This window comes from Micromys minutus (assembly GCF_963924665.1).
Source record: "Micromys minutus genome assembly, chromosome: 19".
Classification (NCBI taxonomy): domain Eukaryota; kingdom Metazoa; phylum Chordata; class Mammalia; order Rodentia; family Muridae; genus Micromys; species Micromys minutus.
In genome coordinates this window covers 37,814,945-37,834,968 of record NC_137954.1, presented here as the reverse complement: position 1 = coordinate 37,834,968, position 20,024 = coordinate 37,814,945, and the positions used below count along the sequence as shown (strand labels likewise).

Genomic DNA, 20,024 nt, shown 5'->3' with positions numbered 1-20,024 from the left:
ATTCATTTTTCAATTTCCCCTCCCGGAGCACTGAGGGGCAAAGGTCAGGCCATCTGGCTACACTAGCTCTAGTCTAGGTGTGTGGGGCAAAGCCTGGACTCTCACTCCACTAACAGAAACAAATGCTGGTGGGCTGGAGAAAATGCAGTGGGCAAAGCTGTTCTTTCCAGCCCAGCCACAAGCCCCAAGTCAAGGAGAGTCCACCATGGGAAAGTGTCGTGTCTCAGATGCAGGCCCACACTGCTCGTAGACACCCACCATAGGCAAAGCATTCATTCTGCATTCCTCTCTTCTGCTCCAAGACAGCTGTGGGGAAAACTCCCTCGGAGATGCAATGGCATTCAAGTGCCACTTGAGGACTTTGCAGAGCAGGTACCTTAAGCATGTTACCTATGTGGCCCACTGCCAATGTTCTGGGAGCAGGTTTCAGGACTTCTGGGGTGCACACATGCACAGATGCTCCCTCCAGCCATGTCCGTGACAGGGTGTGATCCTGGAACAGGACCTGCATCATCTGTCTGCATACTTAGGTTACCTACAATGTCTGATGGCGAGTGTGCCATGTTCAAAGGTTACAACTTCTGTACAGCCGACTTCCTGCTACACAAACCAGACTGGCCTTGAATTTACAGAGATCCACCAGATGGCTATTAAAGGCACGGACCACCACACCAGGACACTGCTTTGTGTTTTTCAGACAGTTTAGTTCTGTAGCCCAGGCTAGCCTTCAGTGGCAATCTGTCTTTCTCAACCTCCCATCATGATTACAGGCGTGTATCACCTGTATTTGATTTAATTCCCCTGTTGGACCCCATGAAGACAGGACAATTGCACATTCAGAACCAAAGTACTGTCTCCAAGTGACCAGCAGAGGGAGCTATAGGACCAAAAGTCTTCTATTTGGGTTAAGATTGGGTAGCAGAGTTTGGTGCTACAGGTTCAGAAGAGGCCTGCATGCATTCCACGCCCCCCCCCCCCACCAAAAAAAAGGGAAGAAATGGTGGTCTCCATGGAAACACAACTCTAATATTTTACAAGTGACACATTGAGGGCAGGCAGGCAGTGCCTCATTACATGGCTCTCAAACCCTGACTGCACTTCAGCTGGTAAATACCAGATTTACTAATTCCAAACGAAATAGCAAAAGCAGTTCAAAATTTGGAAGAAACAAGAAGGGATACTACAGTTTTGCTTTAAACCTTGGCTGGACTGCAGTGGCCAATTCATGAGCGCCAGTCTACGCCCAGAGCCGAGGGTGCTGGCTGATTCTGTGTGACAGTCGCCTTACTCAGAGGCCATGTTTTAAGCAGCATGAAGGAGTAGTAACTAGAGGCACTGCTGGGTGGACGAGGAGGGACCATGAGATCCCAGGGAATAGCTAGAGTGAGGGCAAAGCTCAACTGTGTCACAAGCCAGCATCAAAGAAGTACTAAAAATCAAAATAAACCAGACATTTGTTGTAATCAAAATAAATAAGAACAACTTGATTAAAAGGTGTCTATGCAAAAGGCAATTTAGGCATCAGAAAGTAGGAAAACCAAGAGCCAATAGGTTTTCCTAAAGCACCTGGGGGGTGTGGGTGGGGCGAGGGGTGAGGGGGCAGATGTCTGTCTGGGCCTGAATGGTATCTCCATAGATCCAATCCAGAAAAGCCATGTAATGGTAGATCTCTGGAAAGTAACTGCAGCCCCAGCCCCCACTTCCAGCTTCAGGTCATTTCCAAATTCCCCCATACAGTGAACACGCCCATGAGACCTTCAAAAACCACCTGTGCGAAGCTGGCACTCACCCTGCGTCCCCACCAGCACTAACGGGATCTCACTGGTGTTCCTGTAGTTGGCCATTCGGCTATAGTAATGGTAGACGGTCTGGAAACTGATCTCATCCTCCAAGCTGAAGACGAAAATGACCGCGTCCACCCACATGGCAAACTGCAGAGAGATGAATGAAGAAGGCTGAGCAGGGCACAAGGAGGGAGTGAGGCCTGACCTTTGTGAGCTTCAGGACAGCCCTGGCTGCTGCCTGCTTTCTGCTGTGAGTATTGTGGCCATAGCGAGAGCACACACACACACACACACACACACGCACACGCACACGCACACGCACACGCACACGTTTCCTTCAGGCCTTTCTCCTTCTGAGGACCCAGGCCTCCTGTCTCTCTGTGGTCAGGGTGATCCTAAGTATCTATCCTCTAGCCTGACCAGCTAAATCCCACCCTGAAGATGGAAGGCTCTGTGCCTTGAAGCCTCCCCATCTGGGGATAGGTCATGAGGGTGAGATCATACAGCCTCCTCAGAACCTTCAAAAGACTTAGCCGACTTCAAGTTGAACGGGGACTCCTCCTCTGCACCCACAGTGTGCTCATGCCGCCCACAGTACCCACCATCGGAGACTGGTCTTGTGTTTTCCCAGAGTTCCTGCTACAGCAGAGGCTGAGCTGCCACTGAGCCCATTCAGCCCCCTGCTGGGAAATTACTACTTCTTTGTAGGAAACTTAAAAGGGGAGTTGCAAGGTTAATCTACAGCCAGTCCTCTTACTTCATCTTATTTACAACAGCTCTCTTGGGGAGGTGGGGGTGAAGCTGGCACTCAGCAACCCACTCTCACAGAAGCTGACAACAGCAGTCTGGATCCAGTCTGTGTCCTATACTGAATACACTTCTCTTTACACGTGTAAACAAACAAGTGAGCCCAAATTTCCCTCTGATTTCTCTACAGAAGCTTAACCTGGGGAAGCTCTTAGGGCCAAGGAAGAGATCCTAATTAATTGTACCTGTGTGCGTGCCTGTGCACATGCATGTGTGTCTGCGAGTGTGTGAAGTGACAGCCACCTGCAACAAACCATATCCGTTTAAATGTGGAATATTTACACAAGACTTACAAACGTCAAGTTCAAATGGTCAGTATGACCTTGGGGCAAAGCTTTCTCAGGGCAGACCCACAGACACTGTCAGATGCACAGGGCACAATGGTGGCTGCACAAGATGCCTGGCGCTCATCTGACTGAGTGCCTTTCTCTTGGTGATGGGTGGCATCAACTGTCCTCTTGACAAAACCTATGATCACCAAGGAGATGGACCTCCTGAGCCGGTCTATGAGGTTGGTTTTCACTACGCTGACTGAGATGTGAAGACACGCCCACTGTGGTGGTGCAGGTCCTGCACTGTATAAAGCGCGGTGGGCTGAGCATTGGCATCATTAATTCTCCGCTTCCTGCTCTTTACTGTGGCTGTCAAGTGACAGCTGTTTCAAGTTCCCTGTTGCCCTGACTTCCACGAAACGATGCACTGTACCCTGGAATTCTGGGCCAGATAAACCCTCTTCTCTGAATTATGTTGCTGGTGTGTTTTATCACAAGAAAAAAAAAATAAAACTAAGACACAGTCTCCTCCAAGAGGCAAAAAACAGAAGGCCTTGCCCTGTCTGACAGCACAGAAAGTGGTCTAAATGCTTCTTGGAATATCTGCACCTCCTTCTCCCTGGCCCTCCCTCTGTCCTAGCAGGTGTGAGCTATCTGAGCAAATATGAGCTGTCCTAGCAGGTGTGAACTGTCCTAGCAGGTGTGAGCTGTCCTAGCAAATATGAGCTGTCCTAGCAGGTGTGAGCTGTCCTAGCAGGTGTGAGCTGTCCTAGCAAGTGTGGGCTATCCAAGCAGGTGTCAACTGTCCTTGCAGTGTGAGCTATCCTACCAGGTGTGAGCTGTCCTAGCAGGTGTGAACTGTCCTAGCAGGTGTGAGCTATCCTTTCGGGTGTGAGCTATCCTTTCGGGTGTGAGCTGTCCTTGCAGGTGAGAGCTATCCTAGCAGGTATGGGCTGTGCCTACTTCTGGGCTCTCTTCACTTAACTAGAAGATTATGGTGTCAGTAGAACAGTAAGCCAGATAAAAGTGTTGATGCTATCTTTCGAGACACTTTTCAAGGAACTCACAGTACACTGTAGTCTAGGGTTCAGTGAGGGAAGACATGAGCCAAGAAGGCTGGCAATCTTGTGGGGCTGCCCACTCCTGTCAACTGCCAGAAAAGCTTCCGGATTCCATCCAGCAGACTTTGAAAATGATGTCCCTCTGAGATCACCCAAGGGAAGAGGACCAAAACATGATTTGTTTATGAGTATAAAAATTTCTAGAAGCCATTCTGACAGTCATTTCATAGCAGATGTACTTGCTTTTCCTTTTTTAAAAAACATATGAACTTAAAAAACAAAACAAAACAAAACAGCCACACATAGTTAAATTCCCTGGGTACCTAAATTCCCTTATTTTAAACTTGATTTTTTGTTTCCAGACTTTAGATCAAGTCATCAAAGGGGGGGGGGGGGGTGTCTGTCTTGGGAGAGCGCATGCAGTACTCACCTGTGCCTCCGGAGGGCCCCCTTCATCTCTAATCAGCAGCAGATAACTCTGTCCATCAACAACAATCTCCTTCTTGAACCTGCCACCTGCCACACACAAAACACAATGTTACAGAAGAAGATGGAGGGGGTGGGGTAGACAGACATGGGCTTCACTTGTGGAAAAATACACTCTATGCCAGGCAGGGTAGCTGGCTGGGAGAACTTAGGAGTAGATTTTATGTATCTCCCACAAGGGCTGCATTGGAGCTGAACTGGGATTTAAACATTTGTCTAAGAACCCGTGCTTCTTTCTGGTTACCAGGCACGGCCTCCTGTGCAATGCCAGGAACCCTGGCTGAGGAGTAGAGGAGTGGAGATTTTCATGTAGAACTCAATACATCGAGAGAGCCACACCCACTGGCAAACAGAGGGCGGGCTCTCAAGACCCAGAAATGCTTTCCAAGCTTGAGCAGCACCTGAGAACCTGTATTCTCCTCAAGGGAAACCCAGTGCTTGGGAGGGAAACACACAACAGCATGAGGATGGCATCTCCGGAGTCACAGGCCACAGTTAGGGAAGGATGCCCGACTACTACACACGTTAGACAAAGCTACCGATGGAACTGCACAATCAGACAGCACTGCAGCAGCTGACAGGGAGGCGTTAGAGACCACACAGGGTTAGCGAGAAACCACCTGGGGCCCTGCTGGGGTATCAGGACAAAATGCAGAGAGGACTGGCAGAGGGAGGCCCACAGGGGGCCCCCAACAAACCCAGGTCTGGACTGTAAGGGCTGCACAGTGGAGTCATGCCACCTCCAAAAGCTGCCCGTAGACAGTCAGAGCTCCAAGTACCCTCCAGTCAGTGTCTCCTCAGGGCAACCCTCCCTGGCTCTCTCATCTTTGGAACTTCTGTAGATACCTCACAGGAACCCCCCAATAAACCCACTGACCTCTAAACAAGTCTGTAAGAACCTTCCAAAGCCACTTCTGACCCTGTTTCCAGTTTCGGCTGCTTTATCACTCACAAAGTAAATAACTACACTACTCACACAAACTCAAGTCTCCGGGACCTTCATTAAGTGAGTGGTTCCTGAGGTCAAGAGGAACTAGCTGCCCTTCCTACACAAGCATACACAAATATGGATACACATGCACACACGTACAACAGCCCTCCCGTCACTTGTGGGCAACTAACCTAGTGTAACAAGGAGTTGTGCTTGCCTTTCCTCACCTCCAACTTACTCAGTAACAGAACACAACGAACCTACCACTGCAGAACCGGGACGCGCACTTGTGCTGGGGTCTCTCACCCCGAGGAGAAGCACAGGAAAGAGTGGAGATGTTGGGAGTGGGGTCTGCAGAGACAGAATAGCTGCCCCTTAGACAAGCTTCAAAACATCTTCCATGGGCATGGCAAAGCCATAGGAGGAATTCTGTGACCTCAGATCCCCAAACCACTGATTCTTCAGCTTAAAGAGGGAGTTGACATCTCTTCTCAACAAGGCTTCTGTCACACCTGACACAGAGCAGACACTCCAAGTGTGACATCCGGAAGCACAGGTGTACCCACACTCTATCACCATTACCGACTCTGTCTGAATCAGGGCCTCACCAAATGAGCCTCACCAGTCACCTCCCTCCACAATAGTGACCGCATCTGGTAAGGATGCCATCTGGTGGACTAAACGTACAGAGGACACAAAGCAGTGAGCAGCAGTGGTGGGCATGCCTGCTGCTAATAGTCACAACTGCAGCCTAGGGTGGGCGTGCTTCTAGGACATACACAACAGCCAAAGAACTTGCTCCCAGAGGTAAATGTGCACACAAGCTGGGGTGGCTATCACTGCTCCTTCCTGGGCTATTTTTAACTTTTAAATCTATTTTCATTTCATATGCGTTGCTGTTTTGCCTGCATGTATCAGATCCCCTAGTCACAGACAGGTGTGAGTTATCACATGGGTGCTGGGAATTGAACCTGGGTCCTCTAGAAGAGCAGCTGGTGCTCTTAACTGCTGAGCCATCTTTCTAGCCCCAACCTTCTGGATTTATTTAATGAGACAGATGGGAAGTCAAACTTCAAATGAAAAACAATGTCTGCAAAGCAACTTGGCTTCCTTAGCTTTGGGAAAATCCCTCCTTTTTACCCCTGGACCTAGATATGAGGTTAGACATACTCACCAAGGTCTGGAAAAAGCAGAGTCTGTGTGGAATTTAAAAATCTTTCCCATGGTGCTCTGAGATCTAGCTTTCAGGATCTGACTGATGTGATTGCAACCATCTGCATCATCACCTAAGTGATGCAAAAGCCCAACTGCCAGAGAAACCATTTCTGAGGGTAACAGCAGCTGGCAGGCGCTCTGTAGTCACAGGAGAAGGCGCTGTATGCAGGGTGACCTGAGAGTCTCCAGCAAGACACAGATTTGTTTGTTTTGGGGGGGGGGGGGGCTGAATCCCTGCAGGGGTGGGACTAACTTTGTGTCACTTTACCTATGACCCTATCTTCATTCCAGAAATGCTACCCAGTCATCCCAGCAGCCCCTGCCCAGTGGCCAGAGTTAAACTCCAAGGCTAAATATACATGAGGCTTCTCCGTCTTACTCTGGACAGTCTGGTCTCAGCAGCAGCCCTGGCTGCCCACAAATACCAGTCACCTCACTCCCTTCTCCAGATACAGACATAGACTCTGAGCAGTGACTGTCCCTGCAGCAGACTCCCTACAAAGAGCCCCTGTCTAGTCCCTTGGACCTGACCATAAGACATGTTTCTAGGGAGATGGATCATAGCAAACACGCACAGGCCTTCCTTAGCTTTACAGTCTGACCAAGTGAAGGGTTCTCAGACACATCATGTCCCTTCCAAATGGAGGGAGGGGGCACCTTCCACCTCAAAGGGCTCTGCAAACTCTGATATCTCTGCTATCCCAGAGAGAGAGCACGTGACTCCCATCTCAACACCTCATCATTACTGAGAACACCCATGGGTGACAGGCTTGTGTGAAGGTTCCAGAATTTCAGCCAAATTGGGAAACAAGCATAGGGAACTGCCCTGAACCCATCCATGTAACCAAAGGAGAGGAAAACCCAGCCAGGAACCGGGGAACACAGCTGTGAGAAAGCAGTCCACAGTGAACAATATACACCATCACTACTCAGTAGCTCTGCGGGACAGGAACACCTGGGTCCTGAGAAACCAGGCCCAGAAATCTACCGAAATAACCCACTGACATATGTCCTACACTGTCACCCAAAGACGGAACTGTCCTTGGCAGGGAGTAGGCACCTCGCTAGCACCTCTACTCTGAGGTCAGGATCCTGCATCTGAAATGCCAGAAACAGCTCTTGAGAGCACAAGAGCCAACCATCTGATGTTTTCTGAGAATCAAAACTACTATGGATTTTGGGATACTTTGGATTCTTGGGTTTTTGAAGTCAAGATGCCTGCTCTATTTTAAAATTCAAACCTGCCATGTTATCTTGGTCATTTGGTCTTGTTTTCTACCAAAAACTTCAGAAGATAACCAAATACCAATTTCATTTTTAACGAGGGTTTTGTTAGTCTGTTTGTTATGGAATCTGAATGCCATCTTTGCCCAGAGGTCACAGGAGTCTTCTCTGCTATTCCAACATACACGGAAACACTCAATATAGATTTAAAGTGTCTACATAATACCCAAACCCAAGCCATTCTCTCACTTTATCCGCCATCCATTTCTAGCCCCATGGTCTTACTGTGAAGCTGTGCTGAGATTGTCGCTTCTCTGACTATTGGTTATGATTCCCAAACTGCAAAAGCTGTCACTGATATACACTTGACCTCTCTGATGGATGTCACTGACCTGTGCCTAGCTTATCTCTTCTGTGTGTGAGGGTACTGGAGTGTTGCTGAAGGGGGCACCCTACAATTCAGAGCCCCATACCGTTGCCCCTGGATTGGGTGTGTTAGCTGCACCTTTGCCCCACCCTAAGGTGCTGACTGGCAGGACTGCAACTGGGGAAACATCTTCACACGCTGGAAAATTCAGTCCCTTGCCTGTTCATAGTAACTCTTCCTCAGGGACAAGGCTCCCTCTGCAGCACGCTGAGCACGTGGTAACCCCAGCATAACTTCCTGGACTGGATCGGGACAGCAGCGCTGTGTGCTCAACTCCTCTGAGAACCAAGCATAGAGTTAACTCAACCTCAGGTCTCTGGCTTACCTCCAACATGTACCTGCCAGCTTCTGCGGCCTTGTGTGTGTGTGTGTGTGTGTGTGTGTGTGTGTGTGTACACACATGCACGTATGCACATGTGTGTCAGTGTACCTGTGTACACCTATCAGAAGTCAGCCTTGGGTGTTGATGCTCTGAGGCCTTGCTTTTTGAGACAGCAATGTTTGCTGCCCTGGAGCTCACTCACCAGGCTAAACTATTAGTAAGCCAGGCTCAGGGAGTCGCCTGTCCCTCTTTTGTACGAAGGTTACTATAGCTGGCTTTAAAACAACAAAAATAAAAGAGTTCTGAGGATTGCACTCAGGTTCTCCTGCTTCGGTGACAAGCGCTTCACCAAGCTAACACCCTCCCCTCCCCAGCATCCTGACTTTCCCCCAAAACCAGGGGTGCAGAAAGGCAAACGTCTGCTCAGCAATACATATGGCCAGCACTTCCGAAAGAACTGTTCAGTGAAGAACAGCGTGCTGCTAAGAGAAGAACACAGCTGTGTTCTCTGGCTTTAAAGCATACTTTTAAAGGTCTGATTAGGGGTGTTTCTCACCATCCAACCTCAGCCAATTTCAAGGTGACTATTCTGAGACTCTCGCTGTAGGAACCAGCTCTAAATCTGGGACACCACATGCCCGATAACTGGGTTCCTTCTGTTTCAGCTCACACTGGGAAGAGCTGCCACAGCTTATTCCTCTTGCATGCTGGGCTAGGGTCCCATCTCTGTCCAGTTCTGCTTTAAGGGGTAAAATAAGGGTAAGTGGAATTTTCCTATTTCCAAAAAGAAAAAGAAAAAAAAAAAGAACTGCCTGGCTTAAGTAAGGCCACAGATGTCTGCCTGTTTTGTCATTTCCAATACTTGCACTGAAAGCTAATACCGCTATCTGTAACAGTTGCCCAAGCAAGGAAGACTGAGTACAGGCACCACTTGAGTTATTCCCCACAACTGTCCTGTGACACAATCATCAGAGACCAGCCCAGAGCCTTTAGGAAATGTCCCTTTTAGTCAATAAGGTACAGAGAAACAGAGAAACCCCCGCCCTCCCATGGGCTGGTAGAAAAGCCAGAGCTCCTGGTTCCCCCACTGTCCTCTACCATGTGAACACCAAGTCCCACATGACCCTAATGTGACCCTGTCTGCAAATGTGCCATTCTCCTCAGCCAGGTGGCTGATGCAGGGAGCCAAATAAGCCTTCTTCGAAATAAGCCCACACGCACGAGACTACAGCTCTAAACTATTGCTGTGCCTCCGAGACCTCAGACCTCGGCTGAAACCACCAGGTCTTCTTGTGGTTGTCTCTGATTCATCATGCACAAGTGAGGGCCTAAAGTTACACTGAGCTGGAGCTGCCTTTGTGGGGCCCTGCAAAGAGGAGAGCTCAGCCTCACCCCTGAACCTAACCCAGTGGCTCTTGCAGCAGGTGCCAGCTGGTCCAGAGCCCAAACCCTAGCAAGAAGGAAGGATGGTGCCAGGTCTCTTCCTGCTGCTTCTAAGTAGATATTCGTGAGATCAGCCTTTTCCCCTCAGCTCCAAGGAGAAGCAGGACAAGTCTCTGCAAATGTGGTCACCTTGTTATCTAAAGCAATGGGGACTGAGAGACATTGGGGGCTGCAGGCCTTTTCTGTTCTCCCTAGGGGAACATAAGCTTAATCACAAACGTGCCAAACTCCTTTAAAAATTAATACGGCTGTTAAACTACAACAAAAATATTTAAGCCAGTACTTTATGAGATTGGGACTCTGGAAAAGTTTAGTATTGTGATATTTAAAAGGAATTTTGGACCACATAGTATTTTTACAGTGGGAACAAAGGTTATTGGTAACACACTCATTTATAAAACTTAACCAAGACAGATTTCCTCTGCCATACTTTTTAAGGTTATGGTGGGAAATAAAAAACCAACCACGGCAGTGTACAAGGATCGAGTGAGGAGCCAACCACAGAGCCTGTCAGGGTCTCTGTGGGTGGGTCACTGGGGGAGGAGGGTGACCAGAGGTGGCCTCACTTAAGTGTCTGTCAGGAATAAAAGAAAGATTGGGAAGGAAAGAACACCTCAGTCCCTAGCTGGGCTGGCACAGCAGAACCCATAGGGCCTAAACTGACTCCTCCATTCCTGGGAGAGGCGAGGGACAGGGGAGGGGGGAGCACTGGGGAACAACCAGCCTGAGGTCCCACTCAAGAAACAGCCCTCTCCCACAGCTGGCTCCTACACGTGAATGTGAGAGGCTGCCATCCGCAGAAGCAAGGTCTATGCCCACAGCAATCCGAGGGAAGGGCAGTGATGCTCTATGCCCCAGGACACACAATGGATGCTGGGAAAGGGCCGTCAGCAAATGCACAGGGGCAGCAGGGCTCTGGTCCCTAACCAAGAGAGAGTTGCCGTCCTGGGGAGGCAAACAGAGGGAGGAGCCAGGACACTGTGACTGTTAAGGCTAGTGATGTTTAGTTCTCTGTGAGGCTCTTCAGGGCCCTGTGCTGTCCTCCCCTGCAGAAGAGACAAATGACAGCAGTCCACAAAAGGGCATTGTCTGAGGAACAGGCACTACAGCCTCAGAGCCCTAGTCGGTGTGGGTAACCCTAAATGATACAGATTCCCCCCCACCAAAAAAAAAAAAAAAAAAGAGCCAATACAGTTCCAGTCTCCAAGACAATGATAGGACAAAGATGCTCACATAGGAGAAGTAGAAACCGTATGGACAAGATATTAGGCAAAGATCCCATCAGGGGAGGGGTCAGCGGAGGAGGGAGGAGGCAGTAAACCAATCTCAGAGGAGGAGAAAACAAAATCGAGGTGCAGAAGGTCCCTGCACCAGTGCTTCACGTGGCCATATAGCACAGCCAACAGGCAGGTTCAGCAAGAACTGAGGGCCAACAACAGCACATGGGGCCCAGTGTCTAAAGTCTGACAAGAGAGAAACAGCTTGGAATCTGAGACTGAGCTCGCCAAGACCCCAGACTATATGTACAGGTGACACCACTGCTCTCCTAGGCTTTGGTGAGACATCCAGTCACATAGCCTAGAGAGCTATTTCTCAGATGACCCCCGTCACTGAGCTGTGGCTGACTCTGCTGTAGAAGGAAAGAAGCTGTTTCCATAAAAGGCCAGAAAGTTAAGTATTTTAGGCTCTGCCAATGTGTCTTTTTATTTCGTTGTAAAAACCTCTTCATAGCTCATAGGCAGCAACAATTCAGGTCCAGGTAGGTAATCACTACTTAAAGGTTTCTTACTGGGTCCCTCCCTCCCATGCCAGGGACTGAACCCAGGGCTTCAGCCAGCCAAGCTCCCGCACTGAGCTACATGCTAGTCTGCACTCTGAATCCTCCTTTTGTAGATGCACACACTTACTGTCTGAAGGTCCCACACCTCACACTGGGGAGGACTCATCAGCACACTAGCCTCCATTCAGAGCTGGCAAGGCAAGATGTCCTTGTGCCCTCTTTGTGGGGCTGGAGCTACTGGCCCTCAGCCTCAGCCCACACCTGACAGACCTCAATTCTTCCAGGACCAGCCTGCAACTGGAACATCTTGGAATAAGGTCTGTGGACCGTAAGTGCTGGTGTGTGGGCCCCAAGCAGCCACAGGCTGAAGAAGCCAACAATCCTGACGGGACATGAGTGCAGAGGGTTCCTGCAGCTCGCCTTTACCAAGTCAGTTCCAAAGCCGAGAGGAAGTCTGAGAACTCCTGTCTTCACACCGCTTGCCACCATCTACAAAGCATGTACTGTGTCCCTGTCACCTCACACAGGCTGTGACAATAGAACAGGAGCCCTGTTCTATTCATGCACTGAGCTTCATCGTCCTAACTGTGGAAAGGGCAGGCACAGAGTGGACTGTTCTGCAGTCAAGCGCCCTCCCCAGCGGCCGCACTGTCTTTCCAGCACAGCTGGTTCATTCATTCGGCCCTTGTAGATCTACTGTCTTTCATTACTTCGTCTCCTGTTTTTCACGGTTTTAGCTTTTTAAAAATTAAATGTTTATCAATAAGCAGTGGGGCTCAAAAGGCCAGAAACTAATAGCTACATGTGCTGACCTCATGGTCACAGGGACAGACTAGCCTCAGGCCCAACAACACACATGGTAAGTGTCTCTGCATAGGTCCCACCTAAGAATCCTAACACAGTGCACCCTGGAAACCTCCAAAGACAGAGGCAGGACAGCATTTCTGGCTAGATCTGGTTTCCTTTTCTGGTTTGGACCAATCACAGATAAATCAATTACAACAACTCATTACGGCCACACAATGTAGGCTGCTGTCAGTATGAGGCTCTGAGCTGAGATTACACACACACACACACACACACAGTCCTCCTTGGGTATTGTGGCCCATACCCACAGCAGCTCTGACAAGCACACACATCCTTGTGTGGAATAGGAAGGAAAATATTTCCAGAGAAGAGCAGACCAACTAGGCTCAGTGGAGCTGTTGAAGAGAGGTTGTGAGGCAGGTTTGGGGCATATGTGTGTACACAGTGCGGTCCGACTCTGCTTTGCACCATGCTCAATGAGTGACAGGAAATGAGATGCACTGTCCAGGCGCCATTGTTTAAATTCTCAAAGAACACTTGCCATGCTGTAGCTGTAACACAGGGCCTGGTTCTGCCTCCACAACCAACCATTCAGGAGCCAACGCTGAGGCACAGATCACTACTGTGTTCCGTAAGACCAGCTGACCTGAACGTTCCCTTATACCTAAACATGCCGACTGGTTCAAAGAAAAGCACAAGGCCAGAGCAAAGTCAATCAGAGCAGCCTCTGAATATTCTGCTGGAAAGAGAAAAACAAAGAACGGAAAGGCAAAAGAGAGAAACATTCCACTTCTTCTCTGTACCAGGTATGAACACATGGTCAGAGGCATCCCCGTAGGGAGAGCTGGCCAGCTAGCCGAGTGTTAAGGCCAGGACATAGCAAGAGATGGGAGAGGGAGGAACCCCATGATCTAAGTGTGTCAGAGTCTGTGCTCCGGGAACAAAGGCCAAGAAGGCAACCTTCCCTATTTGAGGCGCTCTAGATGGGTTCCCTATCTCTCGTCCCCACCCCCGGCTGAAGACTGATACAGTAAACCTAGTCTTGCTCCAGCCTGATCCCAGCAAGCTGTTGCCACGAGGTGCCTTAAAAGTAAAGGCAGGCTGCCCACCAATGGCAAAGTCAAGAATAAATGATACAGCAGACACAAGTACTAGGTGTGGGGTTGGGGAATAACAGATTCCAAAAGTAATGCCCGACAGGTAAAGGTGAGGAGCTTGCAGCATAAGCTATTCCTATGGAGGTAAATGTATCTTGAAACATAGCCCCGGGCTGTAAATGTGGAGCCATCTATGCGTTTCCTGCTGAGAACGGTTGCTGATGGACTGGGGATACAGCTCCATGGGTAGACTGCCTGTCTAGCATGCATGGTGCTCTGGCTCTACTTGCCCCTTACACATACTGAGCATCCCGGCATTGGAGGAGCAGAGGCAGGAGGATCCGATGTTCACGTCACCCTCTGCTACATAGAGACATCAAGGCCAGCTATAACATATCAAACCCTGTTCCAAAAGTATAAGAAACAGTAATGGCTGCACTCAACTCTATAGGCTCTTGGGACAGCAAGAGCCGGGAACAGTGGAAAGCCAGGCTGACTCTGGAGCCCATGGCGTCCAAGTGTATGAACATCTAGTGACCATGACCGATCCCGCCCAGCACTTGCCAGCTGGTCTCCTCTAGCTAAAGGGCTAGAAGACTGGACCTGGCGAGGTGTAAACCGTTCCATGTTATGATCGTGGAAACAACTGCTTCCTGGATGCACACACCAACCTCAGGCCCTGGGCCAGCTTTCAGTGAGTCTTCAGCTTCTTGCTGAAGTAATGATAAAAACATGGACAAGCCACTGAGAGTTCCTGCCAACCAACTGAAAAACACATTTTGTTCTGCCAGACTTACAGATGCCAGGAACATGACAACCTCCTCTTTCCTGGCTTTGTCGCTCTTTCCCCTTGTTCACAGTGCATACTTCTCCTGTTACATCTTCCAAAGTCTGGTAAAGAATTGTGTGTCCTTCACCTGTCTTACGCAGAATCGTATGCAGGCTCTGTGCATAGAGTCATGTATGTATGTAGAGTCATGTGCTATGCAGATTGCATACAACACACAAGATGTCAACACGGAAGGTAATTCCCATTAGGGACCAGGATAGTACCTCAAACCATCCAGAATAATAACTGAACTTAACTATGGAACCGACCAACCAGTGGCCCCATGATCTCAAGGCTCAGGATAACCCTTCGCTGCTGCTTTTGCTAAAATCCCTAGGTTGCAAACAACAGGGTAAAATTCACATTAAAAATCGTACACAGGTAGATTTCAAAAACCACTCCAGTTTTATTAGGGTATATGGATTTTGCTTTGCTCAAACGTCAAAAAGGATCCAGAAGAATTTGAGAAGAAGCCTAACATCTGTGCAACAATACTGGTTTAAAGAACTTTTTAAAAGTTTACTGGATTTGGAAAAGGTTCTCTGAGCCAATGGCCTAAATGTGTTTCAGCAACTCTGAGAAATCAGGCTGGGTGTTTACCACAGCATTTGTTTCTAGGAGACTAAGCAAACATCCATTAACAAAATATTTCAGATCCACGTGCTTCTGAGAACACACTCACTAGCCCGATGCTAGTCAGACACATTTGTTAGGAGTCTAGTCCAGGCAGGCACTTTGCAGCATGGGACAGTAACTCTCAGGAAACTACTGGCTGGATGTAAGTGACCACCAGGAACCTGCTGTAACCCAGGACATCAGCAGCCCAGAGAAAGCAACTCAAATAAAGCCCGCATGGGAAACCCAGTGCTCTGGTCTCTGCTGCATGTGGAATCCACAATCCCATTCCTTCTCACCTATCCATGAATGGAGCAAAGACCTTAAAGCTTCTAGACCGAGAGAGGATACCAACCACTTGCTATCTTGTTCTCTGGTCTAAGTTCCTGGTTGTCAGGTGCGGTCCCAGGTAACATAAAGGTAGTGCCTTTATTGGTCTAACCTCCATTCAGGGGATGCCCTGAAGCTGTCTGAAGGTTTCAAGTAGCCTGATCTAGGAGAGTGAATAGGTCCTTGAGCAGAAGACCGCACTGGTGGCTACAGACATACCTCTGAGAACACGGGGGGGGGGGGGACCTAAGGCTCCAGAGGAGCAGAGTTGGAGCCTCTCATGGCACATATGACAGGCCCACACAGGAAGAGGCCACCCATGACTCTCAGTGACAGGGCTGGAGATTCATACAAAGGCTGAGATTTTTCTGAGTATTCTACACAAGTCACTCTGTCCGTTCATCAGATGCTAAATGTGGGAAGACTGCTAAACGGCCAAGAAGAGTTGAGAACCCTGACTATTCAGCTCCAGGCAGTCATGATTGTTGTTAGCAAGCCTCTTTGGGGCATGACAGGAGTTGGGTAATAGAGACTGCACACAGCCTTCACTGCATTCTTCGATGCTCCCTTCCTATCAGCACTCCCACGCCATTCTTAGTACCCCTTCCCCAGCCCCTACACACATATGCATATCTCAGTTTGTCCTTCTCCCAAGATGTGGGCTGCATGCCTTCCCATACACCTAAAATCACTCCATCAAAAGTAAACAGGCAACATACATCCAAGTAAGCTCTGAGCTTCTCTCAGGAGAAAAGAGTTGAGACCTGTCATCTGCACACTCTAGTTAGCCAGGCATAACAAAGGACATTGGCAGATTTTTGGTGATTCAGGTTCTAAGAGTCTAATTTCCTGGTGTGAGTTATGAGACCACGGTATTATGCTATCCTCTAAGGAAAAAACAAAACAAAACAAAACAAACCCATCAGCAGATCAGCTGTAGCTTCTCCCAAGAGTCAACTGCCACTGGTGGACCTGTGAACCTACTGATACTGTCCCAAAGAAAGAGGAGACTGGGAGGGTCATTGGCCCCTCACTGGAGAGTCCAGCCATATCTTCTAGCCTGCACATGGCCTCAGTATTTCTGGAGTTGATGGTGTATGTAGGTTTAAAAAGGTTAAGAAGGGGACTCCATCTACATGGCTATAGGGAAGCCACCATCCACACTGGGTAAAAACTTTCCAACATGATGGCTGTTCTGGGTCATCAGCCCCTCACACCCCTGTTCTGTAAGGAAGCCCAAAACTCTCACTGGTTCTTCAGGGTGAGCCATGGTGGAATCATACTTGAGTTTGTCACTGGAAATGGGCAGCATCATTAGTGCTCCCCAGGGCATCTCTCACAACAGAGACCTTCTGACTCAGTTCACTCGTAGAGAATCAACCCTCGATATACCCCAGTTGCACACCCATGGATCCAGCCAACCCTAGATCAAAAATGCCCCCCCCCAAATAAATCATTTTTACCAAGCATGCCCCAATGTTTTCTCATGCCGTTGTTACCAAAATAATTTAAAACTGTAACACATGTGGATTTGGATACATCATGTGTAAGTTCCTCCACATCCCTCCAGTGCTTCAGTGGGAAAGACACTGCTATCCCTTCCCTAGGGAAAGCTCCACCTTGGATTCTCTGCTTCTACTATGGCTTTCTTGGGTTATTTTGTGGCAAAATGGGTGACTCAGGACCAGATTTCTGATTAGTTGTTTTCCAACTCTGGGGGAGAAAGGAGAAACCTGATGTGGGGATCTCAGTTGTCTGCGCACCCTCACTGTTTGTGGCTAAGGGCACTGTGTATAACACATTTGGACAGCCAGGAGAGCATAGAAACAGGGCTGGGGTAGAGGTGGGCCCCCTGAAGGTGTGTCTCTATCACCAAGCTCCTGGCCAGATACCTACTGGCTGTCAGTGTAGACATATCTAGGCAACCACAACCTCAAATTTGAACAGGTTAAGAGCCAATGAGCAATGAATGAAAAATCAGTGGCAAAAGGAGCAAGTCTCTTAAGAATTATGCCCATGTGAACTGGAACAGTGGGTCCAAGTGCTCACATGCCACACATGGATGTAGCCTTTCTTTCCTGATGCTGTAGCTAGTGACAGTCACTCTTGGAGTGAGACTTTCCTTCTTCTCCCCTCAGGCAGTGAGTGAATCTTATAGCAGACAAGCCTCAGCCTCCACTTAGTGTATGTGGATTTGTTTACAGACAATGACTTCAACCCACAGTTCTAGCCCTGTCCCATCAGCAGATTGCAGCTGAAAAAGCATCCGCTAGGGGTGTGATCAATTTTCTCACTGCCATTCTCAGGTTTGCCGTCTTTAACCTTGAAGCCATCTAATCCTGACAGAGACATCAAGACCTCTGGGACCTCAAGCTTCTGCAGTCGCAGTGCCTTCCGTCAGCATGGCCCTCTGGGACCACAACCCACAGACAGGGGGAAACACCACCCAGAGAAGACTGCCCATGGCCTAGCATCCCTGGAGGCCACAGTAAGTGTCTTAGAATGACACATGATTCCCCAAACCTCACATATGCTGCTGACAACCTGTTTCTCTATTTTTCTCCCCTCAGAGAGTTAAAATTCCACAAAACACATGGGCCTGCTATCAGGTAAGACAGAGTACACAGCGAATGCTAAGCACTTAACACATGAGAGGGATCTGAAATTACACAGCCCAAATGCTGTTCACAACTCTAATTAGCAGCTATTAATAGAGCTTTCAAAGTGAGGTGTGAGGGTCACACCCAGCCTGCTTCTGTCCTGTGGAACTCGAAAGCTAACAGAGCTAACCAATCCAGGTCCAGGGAACAGAAGAAGCTGAGCCTCCTCCATAGCTCTGAGGACACTGGCATTGTGCCGAGCTGCCACAGCCATAGCCACTGCCACCACCGAGACCTGCCCTGCCTGCCTCCTAAAGAAACCAAACACTCCAAGAGATATTACTTCTGCTTTCGGCCACTTGGTCTATGGGATTTTACTACAGCTGCCCTGGGACTCCAGTGTCAACCATACATACATCACCTCCCCCAACACACACACACACACACACACACACACACACACACACACACAGGAGACCACCCATACAATAACTGCACTCTTTTCAGTTCCTTCCAGGACTATAGACTCCCTGCTGAGATAAACAGGTTTCCCTAATTAAAAGTGGAATTAAATATAATGCATAAAATGTTTTCTCTTGACTACATTTCCCAGGCTTTTGAGTCAACTCTCTTCTCTCATGGGGGGGAAAAAGCCAACTAAAAAAGTTGTCCCTCAAGAATAGAGAACTGAGCCACCCTGTGTGGTGACACTGAGAGGTACCTGAATTAAACAGTCTGGGGTGACTGCACAGAAATGTTTCTATCAGGAGGTGGAGCTCTTCTCAAAGAGAGATGTTCTGTTTTAAGCTCCTTATCACATTATCCCTCCTAATACCCAAACCTTACAGGGGCAAGTCAGGATCAAAGTGTGGTGGTTTGAATATGCTTGGCCCAGGGAGTGGCACTATTAGGAGGTGTGGCCTTGTTAGAGTATGTGTGGGTTTGCTGGAGGAAGTGTGTGACTGTGGGGGTGGGCTTTGAGATCCTATGCACAAGCTCTGCCCAGTGCAGAAGAGAGCCTCCTAGCTGCCTGCAGGGGGAGTCCTCTCCTTGCCACCTACACATCAAGAGGCAGCTCTCTCTCCAGCACCATGTCTCCCTGCATGATTTCTCCCATGATGATGATGGACTGAACCTCTAAAACTGTAAGTCAGCCCCAATAAAATGCTGTCATAATATAAGAGTTGTCTTGGTCATGGTGTCTCTTCACAGCAACAAAACCCTAAGACACACAGCAAAGGATATTTATGTGTGTATTAAGCCAGAGGAACAACCCTGTGCCACCATGAACAAGAATGGGGAGAATGCAGTGAGGTGCACAGACCAGCAGAAATAGCCATGTGGATAGTGGAACGGCAGCTGTAGAAGTTCGGTGGCTTGGACGTGGTTTGAGTGTGTCTCCAAAGGTCTGATTCCCAACAGTGGAGGGTGTTGAATCCTTTAACAGATGAGTTACAGTGCAGGGAAACTATTTACTAGAGAAACTATGTTGCTCTCAGAGCGATTAATGTAGGTCTGGGAGGATGATGGTTCATTTTCCATAGAAAGGGTACTTGTAAAGAGCAAACCTGTTCCCATCCCACACTCAAGTCTCCTGTCTCAGAATGTGGTCCATTGTCATACACGCTCTGGCTAAGATGCCATCCATCGAGGGGGCCCTTCAATCAAGGACCTTTCAAACTACGGGCTAAAATAAACAAGTTTCCTTTCTAAAGCAAAGGGGGTTTTCATTATAGCAAGGGAAAATGGAGTGTCGCAAAGAACATGCCAGAAGGTAACTGCAACACAAAGAAATTAGAGGGTTGCAGAGCTCACTCCAAACCCAAAGTTCCAGTCAGGCACCAACCACACCCATCCTCCTGAGCTACACCCTCCCACCTGTGTCCTAACGAGTCACCGAAGGGATGGTGGAGCTACAACTATCCCTGACAACTTCCTGCATGCCTCATCAGCCAAGACTCCACACCCCTGGATGAAGACAGTAAATCAGACAC

At 48.8% G+C, this 20,024-nt stretch overlaps 1 protein-coding gene across 4 annotated transcripts in view; it reads right to left on the bottom strand.

The window, feature by feature from the left end:
- AGAP1 (ArfGAP with GTPase domain, ankyrin repeat and PH domain 1) overlaps positions 1–20,024 on the bottom strand; it is a 414,013-nt gene that overhangs the window by 244,142 nt on the left and 149,847 nt on the right. For all 4 annotated transcript variants that reach the window (XM_080932933.1, XM_080932934.1, XM_080932935.1 and 1 more), the window contains exons 4-5: positions 4,355–4,440; positions 1,790–1,931 (exon numbers count right to left, since the gene is read on the bottom strand). In XM_080932933.1, the coding sequence (XP_080789059.1) occupies positions 1,790–1,931; positions 4,355–4,440 (228 nt within the window). The remainder of the gene's footprint in view (positions 1–1,789; positions 1,932–4,354; positions 4,441–20,024) is intronic.